The sequence below is a fragment of the Dermacentor variabilis genome, chromosome 5, assembly GCF_050947875.1.
Source record: "Dermacentor variabilis isolate Ectoservices chromosome 5, ASM5094787v1, whole genome shotgun sequence".
NCBI classification, from domain to species: domain Eukaryota; kingdom Metazoa; phylum Arthropoda; class Arachnida; order Ixodida; family Ixodidae; genus Dermacentor; species Dermacentor variabilis.
Window position 1 is genome coordinate 200,105,747 of NC_134572.1, and position 24,145 is coordinate 200,129,891.

Below are 24,145 nucleotides of genomic sequence, written 5' to 3' on the forward strand. Positions count from 1 at the left end.
TTTCAAGTAAACCCACCCTCGTATTTCAAGTTGGCCCACTACCAAATTTAAGTTGGCCCACCCGCAAATTTCAAGTTGGCCCACCTCAAAAGTTAAGTTGGCCCACCCCCAAATTTAAGTTGGCCCACTCCCAAATTTATGTTCGCCTACACCCAAATTTCAAGTTGGCCCACACCTACTATAGGCTTCCCATGTATTTGCTGTGGACCCTATGTATCTATATGGTTGTACTCTCTAATCAATCTTTTTTTTTTTTTCAGTTGTTCCTCATCGCTGATAAAGCTACGAATAATCCATATTTACACTATTATAACGATTAAATGTCGTAACTTCGCACATTACGCATTCTTGTGCAGATACAAGGCATTACACTTTTCGCTTGGCGGACAAATCTTGCTACTGTACTCACCGAAAAATGCCTACGGGTTAAAATACGCTGGGACTGCCAACTAACTAGCGGGCATATGTTCATCCTTCCACGTTTCCAAGTGGCTAGCGTACCAAGTGCGCTTTGCTAGCAGCAGACGCTGCTTTACAGGCCCCGCCTGTTGCGCATCTACCTGGCGTGGGAGGCTGTCCACAGCCGCTTGCCCATCAGCCGTGTCTGCTTATTCTGGCCGCCAGTAGATGGCACTACAAGCGGACGTGCTTCGCCCTAAAAGCGAACACCTCATACTACAATGTGATAGTATCCATGCCGATGTCGATGCGGGCACAGTCACGCTTCCTTTTGCCCTAGGGTTTGGAGGAAACAATAGCCATGCAAATAAATATGCGGTGGAAATTAGCAAAAAGCGATCGGAAGATTGGTGGGCCAAAAGCAGAGAGGTGACATAAGGTTAAAAGTGTAGGAAGAAGTATTGAAAAAAAATGGCGAATTAAAATAACTTACAACATAGTTGTAACACCGCCACCGCTGCACCTAACACAGTTGGGTGCAGCGGTGGCGTAGAGGTAGAACACCCGCCTCGCGTGCAAGAGGTCCGTCGTTCGAATCCTGGTGCCGCGCAATTTTCCACCGGATTAAAAAATAATCCGCGTATTGATAAAATTTAATAACAGGCCTGGAGTGTGGCCTCATCCCGGTGACCAAAACCGGTAATGCACTCCCTCACCAAAGGAGGATTGGCCACCCTGGTGCAGTACTTGGCCACAACCTCCTATATGAACACAACAATCAAACCCCGGCGCTCAGTCCCCAGCAGCTGCAACTGACCATGGCGGTGGTCAGACCTGCGATGCAGCAGAGAGCGCTAAGAATCCCTGGCTCCGGACAGGCCGCCATTGGAATCTCAACCTGACAACGTTTAACGCTAGAACGTTATCTATTGAGTTGAGTCTAGCAGTGCTACTGGAGGAATTAGAGGGCACTAAATCGGATATAATAGCGCTCAGCGAAGCTAGGAGGACAAAAGAAGCATATACAGAGCTCAAAAGCTGGCACGTCCTGTGCTACCGGGGCTTAGCGGAGAGACGAGAACTAGGAGTCGGATTCCTGATAAATAAGGATATAGCTGGTAGCATACAGGAATTAAGGCACATACAGCATTAACGAGAAGGTGGCAGGTCTTGTTGTGAAACTTAATAAGAGGTACAAATTGAAGGTCGTACAGGTCTGGGCCCCTACATGCACTCATGATGACCAGCAAGTCGAAAGCTTCTATGAAAACGTGGAATCGGCAATTGGTAAAGTCAAAACAACATAGACTGTACTGATGGGCGACTTCAATGCCAGGGTAGGCAAGAAGCAGGCTGGAGACAAGTCAGTGGGGGAATATGGCATAGGCTCTAGGAACAGCAGAGGAGAGTTATTAGTAGAGCTTGTAGAACACAATAATGTGAGGATAATGAATACCTTCTTCGGCAAGCGGGTTAGCCGGAAGTGTACATGGAGGAGCCCAAATGGCGAGACTAGAAATGAAATAGATAATATAGTCTGCGCTAACCCTGGCATCACACAAGACGTGGACGTGCTCGGCAAGGTGTGGTGCAGTGACCATAGGATGGTAAGAACTCAAATTAGCCTATACTTGCGGAGGAAACGGAAGAAACTGGTACATAAGAAGCCGATCAATGAGTTAGTGGCACGATGGAAAAAAGAGTAACCACGGATCAAGCTACAGAAGAGGTATTCGGCCTTATCATAGGAAGAGGACCTTTGTGCTGAAGGTATGAAAGATAATTTCTTGGGCATCATTAAGGAGTGTGCAACAGAAGTCGGCGGTAACTCCGTTAGGCAGGATGCCAGTAAACTACCGCAGCAGACAAAAGATCTGATCAAGAAACGCCAATATATGAAAGCCTCTAACCCTACAGCTAGAATAGAACTGGCAGAACTTTCCAAGTTAATCAACAAGGGTAAGACGGCTGACGTAAGGAAGTATAATATGTATAGCATTGAACATGCTTTCGGAACATCATCATCATCAGCCTTGTTACGCCAGCTGCAGGGTAAAGGCCTCTCCCATACTTCTCCAACTACCCTGGTCATGTACTAATTGTGGCCATGTTGACCCTGCAAACTTTATCTCAGTCACCCACCTAACTTCCTGCCGCCCTCTGCTACGCTTCCCTTCCCTTGGAATCCATTCCGTGACTCTTAATGACCATCGGTTATCTTCCCTCCTCATTACGTGTCCTGCCTATGCCCATTTATTTTTCTTGATTTCAACTAAGTTATCATCAACTCGCGTTTGTTCCCTTACCCAATCTGCTCTTTTCTTATCCCTTAACGTTACACCTAACATTCTTCTTTCCATAGCTCGTTGTGTCGTCCTCAATTTAAGTAGAACCCTTTTAGTAAGCCTCCAGGTTTCTGCCCCGTACATGAGTACTGGTAAGACACAGCTGTTATACACTTTTCTCTTGAGGGATAATGGCAACCTGCTGTTCATGATCTGCGAATACCAGCCAAACGCACCACAGCCATTCTTATTCTTCTGATTATTTCAGCCTCATGATCCGGATCCGCAGTCACTACCTGTCCTAGGTAGATGTATTCCCTTACCACTTCCAGTGAATTAGTACCTATCGTAAACTGCTGTTCTCTTCCGAGACTGTTAAACATTACTTTAGTTTTCTGCAGATAAATTTTTAGACCCACCCTTCGGCTTCGCCTCTCCAGGTCAGTGAGCATGCATTGCAGCCGGTCCCCTGATTTACTAAGCAAGGCAATATCATCAGCGAATCGCAAGTTACTAGGGTATTCTCGATAAACTCTTATCCCCAATTCTCCCCAATCCAGCTCTCTGAATACCTCCTGTAAACATGCTGTGAATAGCATTGGAGAGATCGTATCTCCCTGCCTGACGCCTTTCTTTACTGGGATTTTGTTGCTTACTTTCTGGAGGACTATGGTGGCTGTGGAGCCGCTATAGATATATTTCTGTGTTTTGACATACGGCTCGTCTACACCCTGATTCCGCTATGCCGCCATGACTGCTGAGGTTTCGACTTAATCAAACGCTTTCTCGTGATCAATAAAGCTATATATAAAGGCTGGTTATATTCCACGCATTTTTCTACCACCTGATTGATAGTGTGAATATGGTCTATTGTTGAGCAGCCTTTACGGGTTCCTGCCTGGTCCTTTGGTTGACGGAAGTCTAAGGTGTTCCTGATTCTATTTGCAATTACATTAGTAAATACTTTGTAGGCAACGGACAGTAAGCTGATCGGTCTATAATTTTTCAAGTCTTTGGCGCCCCCTTTCTTGTGGATTAGGATTGTGTTAGCGTTGTTCCAAGATTGCGGTACGCTTCAAGTCATGAGGCATTGCGTATACAGGATAGCCAGTTCCTCTAGAACAATCTGCCCACCGTCCTTCAAGAAATCTGCTGTGACCTCATAGTGCCCAGCTGCCTTCCCCATTTGCATAGCTCCCAAAGCTTTCTTTACTTCTTCCGGCGTTACCTGTGGGATGTCGAATTCCTCTAGACTATTCTCTCTTCCATTATCGTCGTGGGTGCCACTGGTACTTTATAAATCTCTACAGAACTCCTCATCCACATGAACTATCTCATCCATATTAGTAATGTTATTGCCGGCTTTGTCTCTTAACGCATACATCTGATTCTTTCCAATTCCTAGTTTCTTCTTCAGTGCTTTTAGGCTTCCTCCGTTGCTGAGAGCATGTTCAATTCTATCCATAATATACTTCCTTATGTCAGCTGTCTTACGCTTGTTGATTAACTTCGAAAATTAATTAAAGTTAAGCTCTCAGGAACGGAGGAAGCCTAAAAACAGTTAAGAAAAAACTAGGAATATGAAACAATCAGATGTACGCGTTAAGAGACAAAGCCGGCAATATCATTGCTAATATGGATGAGAGAGTTCAAGTGGCTGAGGAGTTCTATAGAGATTTATACAGTACCAGTGGCACTCACGACGATAATGAAAGAGAGAACAGTCTAGAGAAATTTTAAATCGCACAAGTACGATCGAAGTCAAGAGGCATTGCGTATGGAGGGTGCCCAGTTTTTCTAGAACAATCTGCCCACCATCCTTCAACAAATCTGCTGTTACCTGATCTTCCACAGCTGTCTTTTTCCTTTGCATAGCTCGAATGGCGGCCTGCTCGCAAACATCCTGTACATCCTAAGGCATGCACACAGCGAAAGTATCGTGCGCCACTATGACACATCTGTTCGTCGTTAAGGCTAGGTCCATGGTAGCAGGTGTGAAGAGTCACTTAATCTCAAAAGACAACCTACCGTCTTCTTCGTCCTGGGAAATATCGTGTGCCTTATCCACGACGGCATAGGAACTAGAAAGGTATTTTGCTGTCTTGCCGGCGAGGGGGCGCAATACATACAGCCGGTGTGGCGGCAACCTTCCCAAATCGACGATAAGTCTTAGTGGAATGCCTGGCTTATGATCATATGGTAGTGTATATATTGTGGCTGGAGATCCGTATTACACACGCGACGATATAAGAGATGCTTCTTGTGCGGCGGATCAAAATGAAGAACTTCCGAGAGGAGCTTTCGCTCCTCTCAGAAGTTCTTAATTTGTAGTCTTGTTCAGATGTTTGCACTGGGGTCTTCAGGATTGCGACATAGGTTTTCTTTTCTGAGAGCAAATGATTATTAGAATTTGTATTAGTGGCACTTTTCTAGCTGCCAAATTTCTCGGGTATATTGGTGTAACACGTATTAGTGTTTATAGGCAGGCGATTATTAGTAGACAGTCTCGTACAGCTGTGTGAGCTGTGAGATAAATTTTCTTAATTTGTACGGGTGTTGACATTAAGGTAAACGAATACAACACAGGTGCATAGTTTAAACCAACGTTTTGTGTTCTGAAAGGAAACAAAAGATAAGTACCACAATCTCTTATTTTGCTAACGTGACAGCTGGTTATTTCTCTCTTTCGTCACGCAATTGCAGTAGACTTACCACGCATCATATCTGTATATATTCATATTACCTTATGGCTCCTCAGTGTAGTATAGTATTAGAGAGTTTACAGGCCTAATAATGCTTACTGGGGCCAATACAGTAAATGTTAATGTATATGTACAGGCAAATGCATCGTAAAAGACGCTGTAACACAGAAATAATACGCCAGCGAAATGCGCGAAAGCATTGGGTTATGTAAAAAGCTTCTGAAATTGATAATGCTTGCGATTACATGGAAATACAGGAAAGTGAAGAGAGGTGTAACTGTACGTGAAAGTAAATACAACAAGAAAAAGAAAGAGATACATAATAATTAAGTACATTCGGCTACCGCTGGTATTGGATGCCAGTTACAACATATTTAGACGGGAAATGCGCATGGAGAGAGTCAATTGCTCTGTGGGCCTTGCGATCTGTAATAGAAACGAAATCGTCAGGAAGGTCGTTTCAAAATGAAATTGCACTTTTAACGCTAATGAAAGTTTTCATGAAAGGAAAGTTTCTGTACTCTAAACAATGTACACTCCTAAGGATCGTTAAGGGCGCAGATCACCCTCGCCTTTATGCTCATAGTTGGTGTGTACCTGTGAGTTACAGACAGGAAGGACTCACAAATGCTTAAATCAATTTACTGTTTGTGTTACGTAACAGCAATATTGTTTTTCTTGGAATTGTTGGTGAAATTTCACGACACGTTTTTGCAGTTCATTGTTTATTGTTTCATTTAGCCAACGGTCGCACAGGTTTATTCAGCTCAGAGCAGTGACTATTCATGTGCGTCTGTTTCGTGCAGATGAGCTACAAGATAGACCACGTCCAGCTGACGTTTCTTCAAATGCTGAGTTCCGGGGCCGTGCAGAACATCACATACCAGTGTCGCAATTCCGTGGCCTTCTGGGATGCCGGCAAGCAATCGCACCGGCGCGCCCTCCGCCTAATGGCGCACAACGACCTCGAACTGCGGGCGCCGGAGCCCCACGGGGACACGAACCCGGCATTCACCTTCACGGCGTTATTCGATGGTTGCAAAGTACGTAAATTGTGGCTTCCACCACATCTTGACCTTTTTGTATCTTAAAGGGTACTGGCGTGATAAAGGGCAACGGCTGTAGAAAGCTCGAATAAAGAAAAATACAAAGCGACTACAATATTTATAAATCGGTTAAATGAATGTCGTATTGGTATTCGTAGAGCATCACACGCGTAATGCGACGTCGTTGAATCGCTCCCCCACCTGCGGCAAGTTGTTTTCTTAATCCACTTTCAATTTCCTTAATATATAATTTCTTTGTTTCAGTTGATAACTACAAGTAATTTCGGCTGTGTTGCCCTTGGCGTGTTTGTTTGTTGGCTTCTTATGATATTGGTGCGAGGCGACGACAAGCACGAATGTTGTTTATAGAAGGCGGGTGCTGAAGGAACCAGATGACACTTGAACATAACGGCCGAAGCGCCTCAGCAACAACAACACTTCTTCGTCATCGCCTCTTGCTTGCACGTCCTGCTCTGTATCGCGACACTACGCCGCCGGGATGGGAGCTCGCGACAGAAGTTTTTCCGACAGGCCCCACACGATGATGTGGGGACGACAGGAGCACGCGGGAGCCAGGTAAATACTGTACGTCCCTACGATGCGTATTGTGACGGGACTTTCGGGAAGCCTGGTGATCAGCGAGGCGAGCGCGGGCAATCTGATGGACCTGTGCTGCCATAAGAATCGCATCGCGTGCATAAGCGGTGTGCGACAGCGTCACTTTTGGAAGTACAGTATACAGGGGCAAAACGGGATCACGGCCAAACAACAGTTAAAACGGTGAATAACCTGCAGTGTCATGGCGGGACGAAGAATATGCGAAGGTGACACATGGCAGAGCGACGTTCAAGTCCTGGTGGTCTGGAGAAACGTACATGGAGAAACGTAGCATGGCACTAAGCGTTATGTACAGTCGCTATGTGAGACCGTTAGTAAGCAGATGGTAAGCAGTGAGTATATGATGCTCAGTAGAGCATAGGCGGACGGTATCATTAATGACCTTCGACAAGAAGTAACGTACGAGATTTGAGGTCTGTGGCTTCCGGTGGGTCAACAGGTTGGCGGGACAAACAGTCGGCGTCCTGGTCTAAACGACGGTATTTGCACACTACAGAGAAATTGTATTCTTGCAAACGCAGTGCCCGACGCCCGAGACGCCTAGTAGGGTCCATCCACGAGGAGAGCCAGCAGAGCGCGTGGTGGTCAGTAGTTACGCGGAAATGGCGACCAAATAGGTATGGGCGAAACTTCGCTATCGCCAAAGCCAGCGTAGGCACTCTCGCTCCGTGATAACATAGTGGGGCTCGGCCGCGAGGAGAAGGCGGCTTGCGTAAGCGATAACGCTCTCTTCACCACGCTGAATCTGGGTATAAACAGCGCCAATGCTGTGACCACTAGCACCTGCACGGATTTCCGTCGGTGCCGAAGGGTCGGAATGGACTAAAATTGTGGAGCTCGTCAAAAGTCAGCTGAGTGCTGTGAAGGCTCTGGCCTACCGCTGTACCCACACGAAAGTGACTTCGTTCTTTAAAAGCTCGGTTAGAGGGCGTGCAATGTCAGCAAATTCAGAAAGCTGTGAACGTCCGTAACTGAGCATGGCAAAGGAAAGCCTTGCACGGCTCGAACTTTGGCCGGGTAAGGTGGAATTCCATTGGCGTTTGCAAGGTACTCGAGAACGGTTTTCAGAATACCGAAGTGACAGTTCGACAGCAAAAACACAGCAAGGACAGTCGCAAGACGCTCAATTTGGGTTGCAAAGGTTGCAGCAAAAACGATTACATCGTCGAGATAACACAAACGTGTGGTCCACTTCAAGCCTCGGGGACGGGTTTCCACCAATCTCTCGAACGTCGCTGGGGCATGGCAAAGCCCGAAGGGCATGACTCTGAATTAACAAAGTTCCTCAAGCGTAATAAAGGTTGTATTCTCGCGATCCTTCTCATCAACAGCGATCTGCCAGCAGCCCGAGCGGAGGTCAATAGATGAGTGAGTGAGTGAAAAACTTTTTTAGCTCTAGATTCGCTGGTCTTCTGCGGTCTTCAGATGGCTTCGTCAATCTTCTAGCACAATGATCGGTTGCCCTTGGTCCAAGGCTCCGCTGGATGCTGCTGCCAGTTGTGCTCGCCAAATCAGACCTTCTTGGTCGACCCGGTTATCGCTGGAGAGCACTCCCTCCCTTTTCTCCGCACTCGGGTTTGGTATAAGGGGTACCACGTCTATCTTCTGGCATGCCCACGTTATGTGATACAGCAAACTATTTCGCGCCATGCAGACAGTCAAGAGCATCATCCACACAAGGCAACAGATGCGCTTCCTTCTTGTTGTGGCGATAATGAACAGCACATCTCCAGGTGTTGTCTTTTTTCTACACCAGGACTGCTGGTGAGGTCCACGGGCTAGCCGAAGGCTCCATGATGCTCGTCAGCATTTTCGCGACTTCGCTTAGAATACTGCTGCGCTCTGCTGCAGACGAGCGGTAGGGGCGGCGATGGAGGGGAATTGCGTCGCCGGTGTGAATCCGATGACTGATTACGGCTGTCTGGCCAAGCGGCCGATCATCGAAATAAAAAAAATCGCGGTAACTAAACAGAATGTGCCTAAGGTCTTCAATTTGAACTGGAGAGTGGTCGCTGGCAATCATTTTATCAACGTCGTGGTAGAGTGACGAAGCCGAACATGAACACGCGACGATAAGGCTGACAGAGGCAGAAACAGTGGACGCGAGTGGAGATATCTCGTACTCGTGTACAGGTGTCATACGGGCCACTGTCATGTTACCGGGAACAGCTTGTACAACAGATCCAAAGTTGAGAACGGAAAGCCAAGTGAAATTACGGACAATGGTAGCAACGGCACTTGCGAGCACGACGCCCTGCTGTATAATAACGTTGGCAAGCAGAGAGACGATATAGTCGCCATCAGAAACATGTGGTCGAGCGGTAAAAGGCACAGTAGTAGTGGCTTGAGTGGCAACCGGGCGAACTCGGCGGAACACAGAGACGCATGATGTGCATCAGAAACGCAGCAGCTGTCACAAGGAAGGTCCAGATGCACGACACCTGTAGCGCAGTCTATTCGGGCAGAATGAGCCGAAAGAAAGGCCATACGCAAAATCAAGTCATGCGGACAGCGCTCTAACAAAATAAATAAGACGGTGGTTTGATGGCCGGCAATTGTTACACGTGCTGTACACATGCCGACAACAGTTGGCGTACTGCCATCGGCAACGTGGACTGTGCGCGGTACGGCAGGCGTGAGGACCTTTCTGTGTCTTCTGCGAAGAGCGACACTCAGTACACACATCTGTGCACCAGTGTCGACGAGAGACATGAGTGGGACTCCATCTACATCAACGTGTAATATACTTCCGACGGTAGACAATATAATCAGAGGGTTTGCAGGACTTTCATTGATGCAGCATCACCTTTGGGAGCTGCACTGGTTAGTTTTCCTATGGCACGATCGCGGGCAAGAAGAGCGGCGTGTGTGCGGCGAACGAGACCGGTGACTTAGGGGTGATGGTGACTAGGTGGTTCGGAAGGTCGTAGGTGCGTTCTCGGTATTCATAGAAGAAGGACGCACAGAGAAACGGGAAGAACCTTGATCTGGACGGTCAGAAGCGAAGCTCCACCTAGGTGGCGATGACCAACGACTCCGGAAATGACGATCAATATGTCCAACACGCAAGCAATTGAAACAAATCGGCCTATCGTCCGATGTTCTCCAGTCGGCCGGGTTGGAAACGCTCAAAACGAGAAAGTAGTGGTTGGGCGGGACCGGTCCTGTCTCACAGCAGCATCACAAATTGGGCAGGGAGACGGGAGGCCTAAATTTGCTATCTCTTGTCTGACAACGACCTGTATAAGCGATAAAAAACATGCATTATCTGGACAATGCTGACGAGGAACGGTGGGAGACATGGCTTTGAGCTCGCAACGAAGAACCCGCGTCAAATTTTCTTCTCTGGACAGAGGAGATCCACGTGGCTGTTCTTCATACGAAGACGTCGAAGCTGTATTTGGTGACCTGCTCAACTGCTGCGTAATGCGGTGGCTCTTTATCAGATCGTAATTGCTGCTCTCTTTGATGATCGCGTCCACCGAGTCATAGTTCTTGCAGATAAGCGGGTTGAATACGTCGTCTGCTATGACCTTCAGGATGGGGCCGATCTTGTTGGTCTCGTTCACCCCTTTGTCAGCTTTACAACAGAGAGTGAAGACATCTCGAATATATGCCATGTACGATTCTGTTGACGTTTGAGCACGGGTCGATAGCTCCTTCGTCGCTGCCAGCTGACTGCGAAAGGCTTTCCGAAGAGGTCTAGAAGCTTCTGCTTTAAGAGGTCCCAACTCGTTATGTCCTGTTCGTGGGTCTCGCACCATGCTAGCGTTGTGTCTTGGATGTAGAATATCACGTTCGCTAGCATTAGCATTGGGTCCCACCGATTAGTTTCGCTTGCCAGTTGTCAACGTCCATACCACAGATGTCAATGAAGGTCGCTGGGTCTCGCGGCTGGGACAACATGACGGAGGACACAGTCTGCGGCACCGGAGGTGGGCGGTTGGTCACTGTGGTGCTTTGGCTGTCGATCATCGTGTGAGGGCTCACCCGGCAACCGCTGCAGAGCTCTGTGTACCGCGCACGTCCACCAAAATGTTGTGAGGCAGAGACAAGCATGAATGTCGCGTTTGCAAGGCGAATGCTGAAGGCACCAGTTGACACTAGAATATGGCGGCCGAAGCGCCACAGCAACCACACTTATTCAGCATAGTATGTTGCTTGCACGTCCTCTGCTGCATCGAGCTCCTTGGTTAACCCCATTTCTTCTCTTTCATTAGTTAGCGAGGGTCTCGAATCTGGCAACATTGATGCCTTCAGGTAGCACGTGTGGGTTTATTGACCAGTTGTTTTCACCCCAAAAGATCGCGTACTCGTGACACCTGCAGCAGAAAGGATGTCCCACATCCGCCGCCAAGGTTTGTTATTATCGGCGCTGGCTAACACTCCCAGGGTTAGTTCTAGTAGTAACGCATAAATACCTCAGAAAGTGGATGGGAAGAAGGCGCCGCAGTAGCTCAATTGGTAGAGCATCGCACGCGTAATGCGAAGACATGGGATCGTTTGCCAGCTGCGGCAAGTTGTTTTTTCATTCACGTTAAATTTTAATAATTTATTATTTCTTTATTTCGTTAAGCAAGTGCATGTAATGTCTTCTGTGTTGTCCTTGGTGTCTTTGTTCGTTGGCTTCTTATGATATGATTATTAAAAATTGAGCCCCTCGGTTAACCCCATTTCTTCTCGTTCGTACTCATCATGTGGTTCATACCGTGCTCATAAATATAAGAAGAAACAGAAGAAAGTGAATGAGACGTATGCTGAATCACAAGATGAATACGTACTTCGCCTTTGAGTTCTAATGGAGCCTAGGTAGTAATCGTAATGCTGTCAGTGCCGATATAAAAGTTCGTGTTGTATACATCTACACGCATCGTGGGAAAGGAGCAGTCTCGTAAACCCTGGTGAAAGAATGACATAATCGGAACTTGCCGGCGCAGCACGACGAAATATACAGCCGCTTGCAGATCACGAACCCATAGGACTTGGCCAGTGCTGGTAGTGGTGGTGTCTCCATTTTATCCTACTTAACCTAGAAAGTGCAAAGGCCTGATGATTATAAAACTTCAGACTAACGGCTGTGCTTGTGCATGGGCAGAAGCACGATAATGAAAAGAAGGCACGCCGTACAAGTGGTTGCTGCATGAACAATGGTGTTTATTTACTTTTCCAAGCCGATCTAAACCTCCTTTAGTGCACCGCATTCCAGATAACGTCAGCCATTTTACCATAAGAAAGAGAAACACCTAGAGAAATCAAAGAAATGTATGAACATTTTAGGTATGTAGATGTTTTTATTGTATTTATGAATTGTATATGGTCAGTGCAATAAGAGTGTCAATATCAGTGCAACAAGAGTGTAATAACCTGGTATCGATCATCTATCGTCGCATCGATCATTGTCTTTTTCGCTCACTTTCATTTGCTTTTGGCTTGTAATTTTTACACTTCTATTAAAAAGTGTGAATATATTACCAAATGCTTTCCTTGGCTTTATTATCTGGTGGCTGCGTATGGTTGTGATTATTAAAGTATGGCAGAACCCATCTTTTCACGGCTGCCGATGATAATGCGATTACCATTGAAACATTGTAGCGCCAAAATGTATTGCAGCAGAACTGATAGTTGGGTGAGTTGGTACGAATTCATGGTGAAATGAATTCATATTTCCGACTTCACACTTAATTAACATCTGTACTGCTCATTCTGAGACGCCCGGTGCTTCAGTATCATCCAAGCCTAATATGGCACTTTCTTGCCAAGGTCCGTCAAGAGAATGGCAGAGGGACTGTGATCGCGTAACACCAACGCAAAGGCGAAGGGGAAATAACGAAGGAGGACTTAGATCGATGGAAGGACAAAGTTGGTGTAACGATGACAGCGTAACAATGACGACATGAGGACAATGTCATGACGATTTTTTGACGCAGATGGCAAGACGACGATGGTGTAAAAAAACAAGATGACGAAACTGGATTGATGACACGACACTGCCACAATGGCATGACGACAACGATATGACAACTTATAGACGACAGGGACTGTCTGACGAAGTAGAACAAAGTAAGATTAACGTCGGTCGATTAACGAACCTGGTATGACGATGACAGCACCAACAACATTGAGATAACTATAATAAAGTGATAGCGACGGCAAAACGACAGCGTGATGACGATGGCATGACAATTACAACACGACGAGCGGGTGAAAACAATGGTGTGTCCACGAAGGCATGACGAAAGACGGATATCGAAGTTAGAATAACGACTATTGAACGACCGTGACTCCATCACGACGCCTGTATGACAACAGCTGCATGACGACAGCTGTATGGCGAGAACGCAATGACGACGATGGCATGACAATGTTATGAGAACAACGTGACGACAGCGGAAGTATGACGATAATGGCGTCATGGCGACTGCATGACGAGAGTAGGAGACGAAGCTGGAATGACGACGACAGTACGACTACAATGGCGTGACGGCGTCGGTATGACTACAGATGGATGGTAGCGGCAGGCTGACGACGATGCAATGAAGACGATGATGGCGTAGTTAAGATTGTACGACTACAGCATGATTACGATAAAATGACGAAGAATTTACGTTGATCGAACAACGAAGCCGATCGTACGACGGCGGCATGACGACAATGGCACGACGTTACTAAAGTGAGGACGAAGGTATAACGACCGCGTGGCGACGAGACTATGACGAAAACGTTACGACGACGATTCGACGACCAAATTCACAATTTGCTTATGAGGCACGGCGTAGTGGAGAACTACTTTCAATTTGATCTCGGTTTCCTTAACGTGCACCTAAATCTAAGTACATAGGTGTTTTCGCAGTTCACACCCATCGATGTGTGTCGCATGGCGTAGTCAGAATGATGTCGATAGAGAAGACCGCTACTGCATCACGAAGACGGAATGACAAATGCATGACGACGCCACCGTGACAATGACGCAAGGACGTCGATGGCATAACTGTACGAGGACAATGATGTGGGAACAGGAGTGTCACAGAGACTGTATGACGACGATGCCTTGACGATGACGGCATGACAACAGTCGCAGGATGAAGCTGAAGTCACGACGATCACGGATGGGCAAAGATACTTTGCAATTGTTTAATGGTACGCTACAAAGTACTCGGGTAACAAGTATTTGAGATGCAGATACAAGATATAACAGCAATTATTGCATCCCATACGATAATTTAAGTTTGTATATTAAGATACTTCGATACATTCCCAAATTTCTTATATATGTATCAATTAATCAATCAATCAATCAATCAGCTTTATTTCCTTCGAATAGGAGGAGTACGGGACTAAAAGCTTGAGCAGTTTCATGAGGTCCCGGCCCCTTTACAGTTGGCAAAACAGCAGGATGACGGTCAGTAATGCACAAAGAGTTCAAATAGATCAACGAATATTACATAACATCGAGCAACAAAAAAGTTTTGTAACAAAGCGCAAGAACAATACAACCCAATTGCATAGGCTTGAAATGGCATGAACTTGAAAAACAGCGATCGACAAGTTGATGGAAAAGAATTCGAAAGGATGTACTATTCTTGCAATATATGGACTGGGCGAAACGCTTAATGAGAGAATTTTCATTACACGAAGGATCAAACTCTCCATAGTTTAATAGGTTCAGAAAGGAAGGTAGCTTATAGGACAAAGATTGTTCATCATAAGAAGTTCTAGGAGTGGGTACAGTCCACATTTCTTTGTGCCTGGTAGAACGAACACTTGTATTTGCTTTTAACTTAGCAAGATTAATTATGGTATTCGTTCCATACTTAACAAAAGCTTTATAACACAGCATCAGCCTATAATTATATAAACAGAACACTGGAAGAATCTCATACTTCCAGTGTTCTGTTATATGCTTCTTCTTCAAAAAGATGTTTTGTAGAAGAAGCATAATGTACAGCAGCAATGTGTCGTATCGCTCTTTTCTGCAGCAAATACAGCTCGCGCGAATTCGTTATGCCAGTAGTACACCATACTATGCTGCAATACTGCAACATAGAGGACACTAACGCATTGCAGATCGTAATCTTCACCTTTGAGGAAGAATACATCGCGTACGTGCAAGGACACCAATGGCAGACGACATCTTTGAATGGAGGTTTTCGACATGTACATTCCATGCAAGGTGCTTTGAAAATTGTATTCCAAGGGTTTTAACAGAATCCACCAACTGTAACTGCTGAGGGCCCAAAAATAAATTCAACTTCTTTGTAAGCGTTTTTCCTTTAGGCGTGTACAAAATAACTTTTAAAGAATTCACCGTGGCCAAGACACCTAGGTTAGACAGCGTTTTGTTAGCCACCACTTCTATCTCTGGTTCGAAGTTCCCTGTAATAAAAACTATCGTGTCATCAGCATATGAGACGAATGTTGCGTTCCAGTGTACCGAGGCCATTCCGGACAAGTATCGCAGTACACTGCGAGTCGCACCGATACCCAAGAATATGAACCGGAACCTCCACAAGGCGCGTAGAGAAGCAAGAGCGGAGTACGTGCAGAGAACCTTGGCGAACAAGGACAACACAAGGTATACGGACGTGGAAACGTTCGTCAAAGACAAAAGACGCAACAGAATAGCAGTGGCGTCGGTGGTTAATTCGGACTTCAAGGAGATCCCCAGCGCATCACTACAGGACTGCACGGTAGTCGAGGCCGAAGAGGCAGCTGTGGCTCTGGCAGCACTGGAGGGCTATCGATCTGGCAGGTCCCTAACAATAATAACAGACTCTCAAGCAGCATGCCGTAATTATACAAACGGCAAAATTGGGCGCAGAGCATGCCACATACTCTGCTCATGCGACCCGGGAAACAAAGTTCAGCATACCATAATCTGGGTACCAGGGCACACTGGCATAACAGGGAACCAAGAGGCGGATAGGATAGCTCGAGGGCATACCAACCGGGCGTCCGACACAGCCAGCCTTGAGGAACCCAAATCAGTACCCATGGGCTACTCAGATATGCTAAATTATTATAAAGGGGTCAGACTGAAGTACCCACCCCCGGATAAGGATCTAAGCAGAGAGGATGCTGTTGCATGGCGACAACTGCAGACGGGTACTTTCCCGAATCTAAACCTTCTGAATAAAATTTTCCCTACACAATATGAGGCTAAGTGCCCATGGTGCGGTGAGAAACCAGATCTGTACCACGTATCATGGGCCTGTCAAAATATTGAGTCCCCAACTATCTATCAAATTAAAAACCCGAGTGCGGAACAGTGGGAGAGTATGCTTTCCAGCGTAAGCTTGAACTGCCAAAAGCGCCTAGTAGAGCGAGCTCGCGGGTTGGCCATACTCAGTGGAGCCTTGGACTAGGGCACCAACCCTGTGATTGCAGACAGAAGAATCCATCAGAAGATGAAAGAAGCCGTCTGAAGCCGCGAAGATCCTTTTCTAGAGCCCAATAAATGTTTTCCGATCCGATCCGATCTCTGCAGTGTACAATATCATTTGTGTATATCAAAAAGAAAAGTGGCCCTAGAATGCTTCCCTGTGGCAAACCAAGAACGATCGGCTTCTTTGCAGATGTTTCATTGTTTGTATCTTCGAATTGTGTCCTGTTTGAAAGATAGGATTCTAAAAGCGCATGCGCTGTTCCACGCACACCACAGTTTTCAAATTTACTGAGAAGGATGGTATGATTAAATAAGTCAAATGCCTTGGAACAATCGACGTATATGCCTAATGCCATTTGATTGCGACTGAATGCATCTATAATTATTTCTTTTTGCGTCAAAAGGGCTGTTTCGGTAGAGCGATGCTTCCTAAACCCATGTTGAAAGTCTTTCAACCAATTGTCGTGATTAAAAATGATAGCAATCTGATATGCATTAATTTGTCAATACCTTTCGAAAGCACTGGAATAATCTAAATGGGTCGATAGTTGTTTAGTGCCCCCTTATCACCATGCTTGAAGACTGGAACAACGCGTAGAGTCTGCATTTGTGTTGGAAATATGACTGTAGGTAATATTAAGTTATAGATATGGGTAAGAACAGGGCATACAATACCAAGCACATACTTTATGGGGCGTATATGGATGCCATCGGCGTCCAGGGACCGGCTGCTACGTATATCACTGATGCAAGAAAAGACTTCTGAGGGGCAAGTTTGGGCAAGAAATAGAGGGTTACTAAACGCGTTTACAGGCAGGAACTGAGTATAGTTGTTGAGGCCATCAACGTCGTTTAACTGTGGTTTTAATGGTTTTATATATTTATGTAATGTACAATGTAAAAAAATGTTCTGGTTTTACAGCAGATCTGCTGGTAATGTGTGACCGAACGCGTTTCCGCAAATAAAGAACGGTCATTCCCGTGGAACCGACAGCCGCAGAAATGAGACCATAGTACAAAATAAGAGTACTTTCGTATCTACAAAACGGAAGCCTCTGTATGCTGAATAGGTACTGTAACCGTTGAAGTGAAGGTGCTTCTCGTAATCAGAAAACAAAACACACCGTATGCTAAAGCTGTACTATACCGTTAAAGTACAGGTGCTTCCCGTGTTCAGAAAACGAAAGACTTTGTATGCTAAATCTGTACTATGTCCGTTAAAGTACAGGTGCTTCCCGCATTTCATCTCACAGAGCGTATTCATTGTTTTTAGAATGTACTATCGGGGACAAAACTGCCCAAGACGTGCGAGCATCGAGAAAATTTTATTGGTGCGCTATATGCTGGGATGAGCCACTCTAATGCCTGCATTCGGGATGTGCACACGTGACCCACTGTTTCCAGCGGTCTTGAACGCAGAGATGCGATTTCGTCGGCGCTTCCACCTCCAGGGTACTTTTGTCCACGACAATACATATCCTTTAATGCAAATGTCATGCAGGCAGCTCATAGCCAAAGCAGCAGGTTGCTGTTGAGAAAATTGTCTTCCCAGCAAGTTGACATCTGAAAAAAACAAAACACTTTGAACTTTGAGATATGAATGCACTGCATAGCATATATACAAAAAAGTGCAATATTTCAGTCCTCAAGCTCTTTAGATCACAGAAGCAGCTTTATTTTCTTCAATCACTCGTCTTTCAATCTTTCCTGGTGAAAGTTGTTCTTGACCCCAAACGCTTTGAAAGGATAAAGTTGCTGCTGTTAGGAGAGACAAATTTCCACCCTAAAGAAAACGGCAGAAAAGAATGATCATAGAACACAACAAAGAAGTAACTTATTCGATAGAAAAACATGTACGTAGACCAAGCTTTTTTGGAACAACGGATATTGCTCTAGCCGACATTTCAACAAAGTTGCTTGTCATCAGGGTAGCAACTGTTTTCCTTGGCGGCGTTGTTTTGTGCATAGCTCACTGGACCCTAGCATCGTTAGGGGAGGAGAAACTGGTGCATTTAATAGGTCATGAGAAGCCGCCGTGTTAAAATAAAGGCAGGAAGGGTGTGCTTAGCTGTTGTGATCGTGATGGAGCAGGTAGGAGCAGTGCTGTCAGTTCTTGCAAAGAGTAGGTGTGAACAAAACAGAAATTTATGTACACAAATAAGCAACCGTTAATCCAGTAGACGCAGTCTTCCTGGAAATTAAAAATATTGTTACGGAAGGATGAACAACAGAGAAAGAAGAAGAATGTAGAAAGAAGAAGACTGCATGTTGTCGGTGGTCAGCCAGCTTAACTACGCTGACTCATCCTGTATATATATTGTAAATACAGTCTTTATATGCTCCTAACACCCCCGTAACATATTGGTGGAGGTGCGGCGTACCACGGCTGGAAACGGAGCTCCGCAGTGGACGTCGCATCACCGTCCGCAACATGAATGACGCTGAGCACGCAGCATAAACGTCGTTGCCGCCTCCGACGTCACCGTCGCCACCTACGCTGCTGTCGCCTTCGGTTGTGGTTGTGCAACCCAAGGATCCTGGTACTTTCTGCCGGACCGATGGCGCCGACGTTGAAGAGTGGGTGGCTATGTATGAACGCGTGAGTGGAATCAACGGACGGAGCCCTACGCTTATGCTAGCCAACCTGTTGTTCTGCCTTCGAGCCACAGCAAAGGTGTGGTATGAAAACCACGAAGAGGAGCTCACCAGCTGGGACCAATACAAAGAGAAGTTGACAGAGTTGTTTCGCAAACCAGCCGGCCGTAACATCGCCACAAAGCAGGAACTGGCCTTCCGTTCCCTATCCCCACGGAGTCATACGCCTCGTATATCCAGGACGTGCTGGCACTTTGTCGTAAAGCCGATCGCGACACCACGGAAGCTGAAAAGGTCGGGCACGGGCTTAAGGGCATTGCTGACGAAGCCTTTAATCTGCCCATGTGCAAAAGCTGTTCTGCAGTTGATGCCATCATTAAAGAGTGCCGACAACTCATGCAGGCAAAAAGCCGACGTGTCTTGAAACCATTCGCCAGACTTCCCAATACTGCTGCAACGTCGACGTTTGAAGATCAACTCGCACAGCAGCATGCGTCGCCATCAGAGGACATGGTGCGGATCGTTCGACGTGAACTGGATGCCATGGCGCCCACAGCTTTCTGTTCGCGTAGCCCTGATGCTACGACTTTCACGGTTCCCCTCGTACAAGCCATCGTTTGCCAGGAACGTGAAAACATTCGATTACATTCTGTCTGTGCTGTCGCCAATCCCAGAGCTAACCAACGCCCTTCTACTATTTTCAGTCCACCCCGACGCTTCTCCCCGCGTTATCACAACCCGACTGAGTGGAGAACTGCGGACGACCGGCCGATATGTTTCACCTGTCGCCGCATTGGTCATGTCGCCCGATACTGTCGCAACTCGTGGCCCTCAACACCTCGCACGGCGAACAACCTGGGCAGTTTTAATGGAAATGCTGGCAACGTTTCGCCCGCCGCCGAGTCCAACAGCACCGGCAACTCTGCTAGGAACACGTTGTACAGTCGCTCACCATCGCCGCGTGGACACCAGTCGCGCTCACCGCAAACACGTCGCCCATCTTTCTGTCGCCACGTCGCCCAGCCACCTCGCCTTTCGTTCCATGTGGCTCTTAGCCGCAACTTTCCGGAAAACTAATAAATGTAGCCCTCGGACGTGGTGCTGCATTGCCGACTACTGCAACAAATCTTCGGGTTGTGTCCATAAGGAGAAGCGCACTTCAGATTAAAATAGACGGTGTACCATTTCAAGCACTCGTCGACACTAGAGCCCACGTTTCTGCTATGAATCTTCTGTGATGAATGCTTACGTAGACATTGTTTAAAGAAGGTCCTCACCCCAGCAGCTGCCCGAGTGCTTCGTGTGGCTGACGGCGGCGTGCTGGTTGTTCTTGGAATGTGTACTGCGCGTTTAAGTATAGCCGGCCGCCATAGTTCTGCTCTGTTTGCTGTGATCGACAACTGGCCTCATGGCATTATCCTTTGATTGGACTTTTTATTCACTCATTCGGCTCTCAGCGACTGCGCGACCGGCGTTCTTCAGTTAGAACTGCCTCAACTCGCCGATGCTCCGAACACCGCCCCAACGCACTTGTGCTCGCTTCACGGTGTGCGTCTGGCACCCGAGGCAGCTACTTACGTCACTTTGACCGCTCAACTACAGGTTCCTGACGGTGAATATGTCCTTCTCACCATCGTCGATGTACTTTTGAACCGGAACGTTGCTGTTCCGCAAATGCTGGTCAGGGTTACTAATAACGACGTCGTTCTACCGCGTCTCAATTTCAGCCTCCGCCCTCAAGTGATTCCGGCCCGCATGTTCTTGGCCAGCGTTTCTAGTGGTTCCGAATTTGACATTGAGAGTCTGAATGCCGAGAGTGGTTTCATAGCGTCAATTGCAGCTCAATGATCTGGTTGCTTAACGGATGACCTTGCGAAAATGTTTACACCTGACCTCACCTCGGCGCAGGCCCCGACATACGTTCCTTGCTTGAATCGTACAGGGACATCGTACAGGGGCCTCGGCGACGGGCCTTTAGGCCAAACATCTGTTGTTCACCACCGTATAAACACTGGAGACACGAATCCTATTCGTCGGTGTCCCTATCATGTATCGCATGCTGAACTTCGAGTCATCCAATCAGAAGTGGACAAAATTCTGCGCAAAAGGGTCATCGAGCCATCAGCCAGCCCTTGGGATCGTCTGTCGTCCTTGTGAAAAAGAAAGATGGTACCTGGCGTTTTTCCGTCAATAATTGCCACTTAAACAAGATCACGCGAAAAGACGTCTGCCCCCTACCACGCATCAATGACGCCTTAGTCTGCTTGCAAGGAGCTAAATACCTCTCGTCCATCGATCTTCGATCCGGCTACTGGCAGGTTTCAGTTGATGAAATGCACCGCGTGAAGACGGCCTTCATCATGCCAGATGGCTTATATCAGTTCAAAGTCACGCCATTTGACCTATGCAATGCTCCTGCGACATTTGAATGTATGATGGACTGTCTTCTGCGAGGCTACAAATGGACCACCTATCTTTGTTACCTTGACAACGTTATTGTTTTTTCTCCCTCGTTCGGCAGCCACTTTACCCGACTCGCTGCCTTTCTTGCGGTCTTCCGAAAAGCCGGCCTCCAACTGAACTCCACGAACTGTCAATTCGGGTGCCGTGGACCACTTCGTTGACGCATCCGGTGTACAATAAGATCCGGAAAAAGTTCGCGCTGTTCGCAGTTTCCCTTTGCTACGTAAGGCTTCTAACGTGCGCTGCTTCGTTGGCCTGCGTTCGTATCTTTATCCTTTCCTTAAAAATTTCGCCGACGTTGCTCGGCCTTTCACTGGTCTTCTAAAGAAGAACACACCATTCTCATGGGGCCCGGAGCAGGCTCATGCGTTCGCCGCCCTCATGAGGTTTCTGGCCACCCTCCCATAGTTGCCCACTTTGATCCATCTGCACCAACTGAAGTCCACACTGACGCAAGCGGCCATCACATCGGCACTGTTCTCGTCCAACAACAGAATGGTACCGAGTACGTGATAGCTTACGCCAGCCGCCTGTTGTCACCTGCCGAGAGAAATTACTCCATCATCGAGCGGGAGTGCTTGGCTTTAGTTTGGGCTGTCGCCAGGTTTCGGCCATATTTGTACGGCCGGACGTTTTTGGTCCTTGCAGGCCACCGCGTACTCTGCTGGCTGTCTTCCCTTTGGGACCCGACAGGACGGCTCGGTCACTAGGCTTGGCGGCTCCAGGAATTTTAATTTCCCCACGGGACCCGACAGGACGGCTCGGTCACTGGGCTTCGCGGCTTCAGGAATGTTAATTTATTGTAAACTACAAGACTCCAGCCTCCACAACGATGCTAACTGTCTCTCTCGTCACCCCGTGGATCCCCTTGATCCTGCTGCGTGAGACCCGGTGACCTGCGTGATCGCTTTTACTGACATGACCAACATGCGCACTGAACAGCAACGCGCCCAATCCTTGCAGTACATCGTCGCCGGAATGCAATCTTGCAGCAATGACGGCACGTTCCGCATGTTCGTACTGCAAGACGGCATCCTCTACCGCCGCAATATCAACTCTGATGGCCCTGAGTTGCTCCGTGTCCTTCCTGGTCATCTGAGATCCATCGCTGAGATCCATGCAACGACGGTGGGACACCTTGGAGTTTTGCGTACATACGACCGCGTACGACGCTGGTTATTCTGGCTGGGTCGCTACCGCTCCGTGCGTCACTATGTCGTAACTTGCGAATTGTGTCAGCGCCGGAAGATACCTCCCCTGCCACCTGTCGGACGACTCCATCCGACTGAAGTTCCCTCTGAACCGTTCTTTTGCGTTGGCCTTGACCTGCTTGCCCCTTTTCCTACGACGACTAGAGGGAATAAGTGGATCGCCGTCGCTACCGATTACGCGACACGCTACGCGATAACAAAGGCGTTGCCGACTAGTTGTGCAACAGACGTCGCCGATTTTCTCCTTCATGACGTCATTCTCCACCATGGTGCGCCTCGACAGTTACTTACAGACCAGGACCGCTCTGTCTTGTCTCGAGTTATCGACGACCTCCTCCGCTCTTGTGCCACTGAGCACAAGCTGTCCACCGCCTGCCAACCACAAACGAACGGTCTTAAAGAACGTCTCAAGCGGACAATTACCGAGGTGCTGTCGATGTACGTCTCCAATGATCACCTTGACTGGGACGCCGCATTGGCCTGCGTGACGTTCGCGTACAACTCATCCCCACAATACGCCGCAGGATATTCACCCTTTTATCTTTTGTATAGTCGCGGCCCCACATTGCCGTTCGACACCATCCTCCCTTCTGTGCCACATGTTGCAACTGAGCACGCTCGTGAAGTCATCGATCGCGCTCACATGCCGGGTCAAGTCGCCCAATCTCGTTTATACCACTACTGCATACCACTACTGCAGAAATTACAGACCATCAACATTTAAAGAATGCTTGAACAGTAACTAATTAGTTCTTTACCTTATGTTTTTTCTCGTTTTTTTATCTTGTCTGCTTATGCTTACCTGTATCATCTACTCATTTTACATTGTTTTGTAGCTTGATGATTTGTATTGATTTGATTTGCTAATTAGAGTATTTGTATTTGTATTGGTACATTATATAACTCCATGTATAGGTGTATCTTTTAACAGAAATGTTTTTTGCCACTCCCCTCTGTAATGCTTCGGCCCTGAGGGTACAATAAATGAAATGAAATTAGAACTGAGGTTAAAGAGCCCGAAAAAGATGAGGACACAAGGAAAGAAATACCACAGAGAAGCCTCGCAGCAGATACCAAAACAGCCATATGACCGGTGCCATTGCGATGTTAAGTTCGCGCCAGGTGCTTGGGTGCTCCTTCGGTCACCAAGTCGTCAGGTTGGCCTCTTACAGAAGCTTCTCTCTCGCTACACAGGGCCTTATGAAGTCCTACGTCAAGTTACCGATTTAAATTACGAGATTTTGCCGCTACAGTTTGGTACATCCTCAAGTCCAACGCCTGTTGACGTCGTGCACGTTTCGCGGCTGCAGCCATACTTCACTCGCAATTCTTCGCCTACTATGCGCCGAGACGGTGCTTACTTGGAACCTTTGTCTTACTGGAACAAGAAATTAGGTCCTTTCTAAACAAGCCTAAGCTCAAGTACATTTCTGAGCTTAAGCGT

General features: G+C 47.2%; 1 protein-coding gene across 2 annotated transcripts in view; it reads left to right on the forward strand.

The window, feature by feature from the left end:
- The window catches only part of LOC142583430 (uncharacterized), a 1,100,669-nt gene that overhangs the window by 1,072,601 nt on the left and 3,923 nt on the right, over positions 1 to 24,145 (forward strand). For both annotated transcript variants that reach the window (XM_075693897.1, XM_075693898.1), the window contains one exon: positions 6,193 to 6,429. In XM_075693897.1, the coding sequence (XP_075550012.1) occupies positions 6,193 to 6,429 (237 nt within the window). The remainder of the gene's footprint in view (positions 1 to 6,192; positions 6,430 to 24,145) is intronic.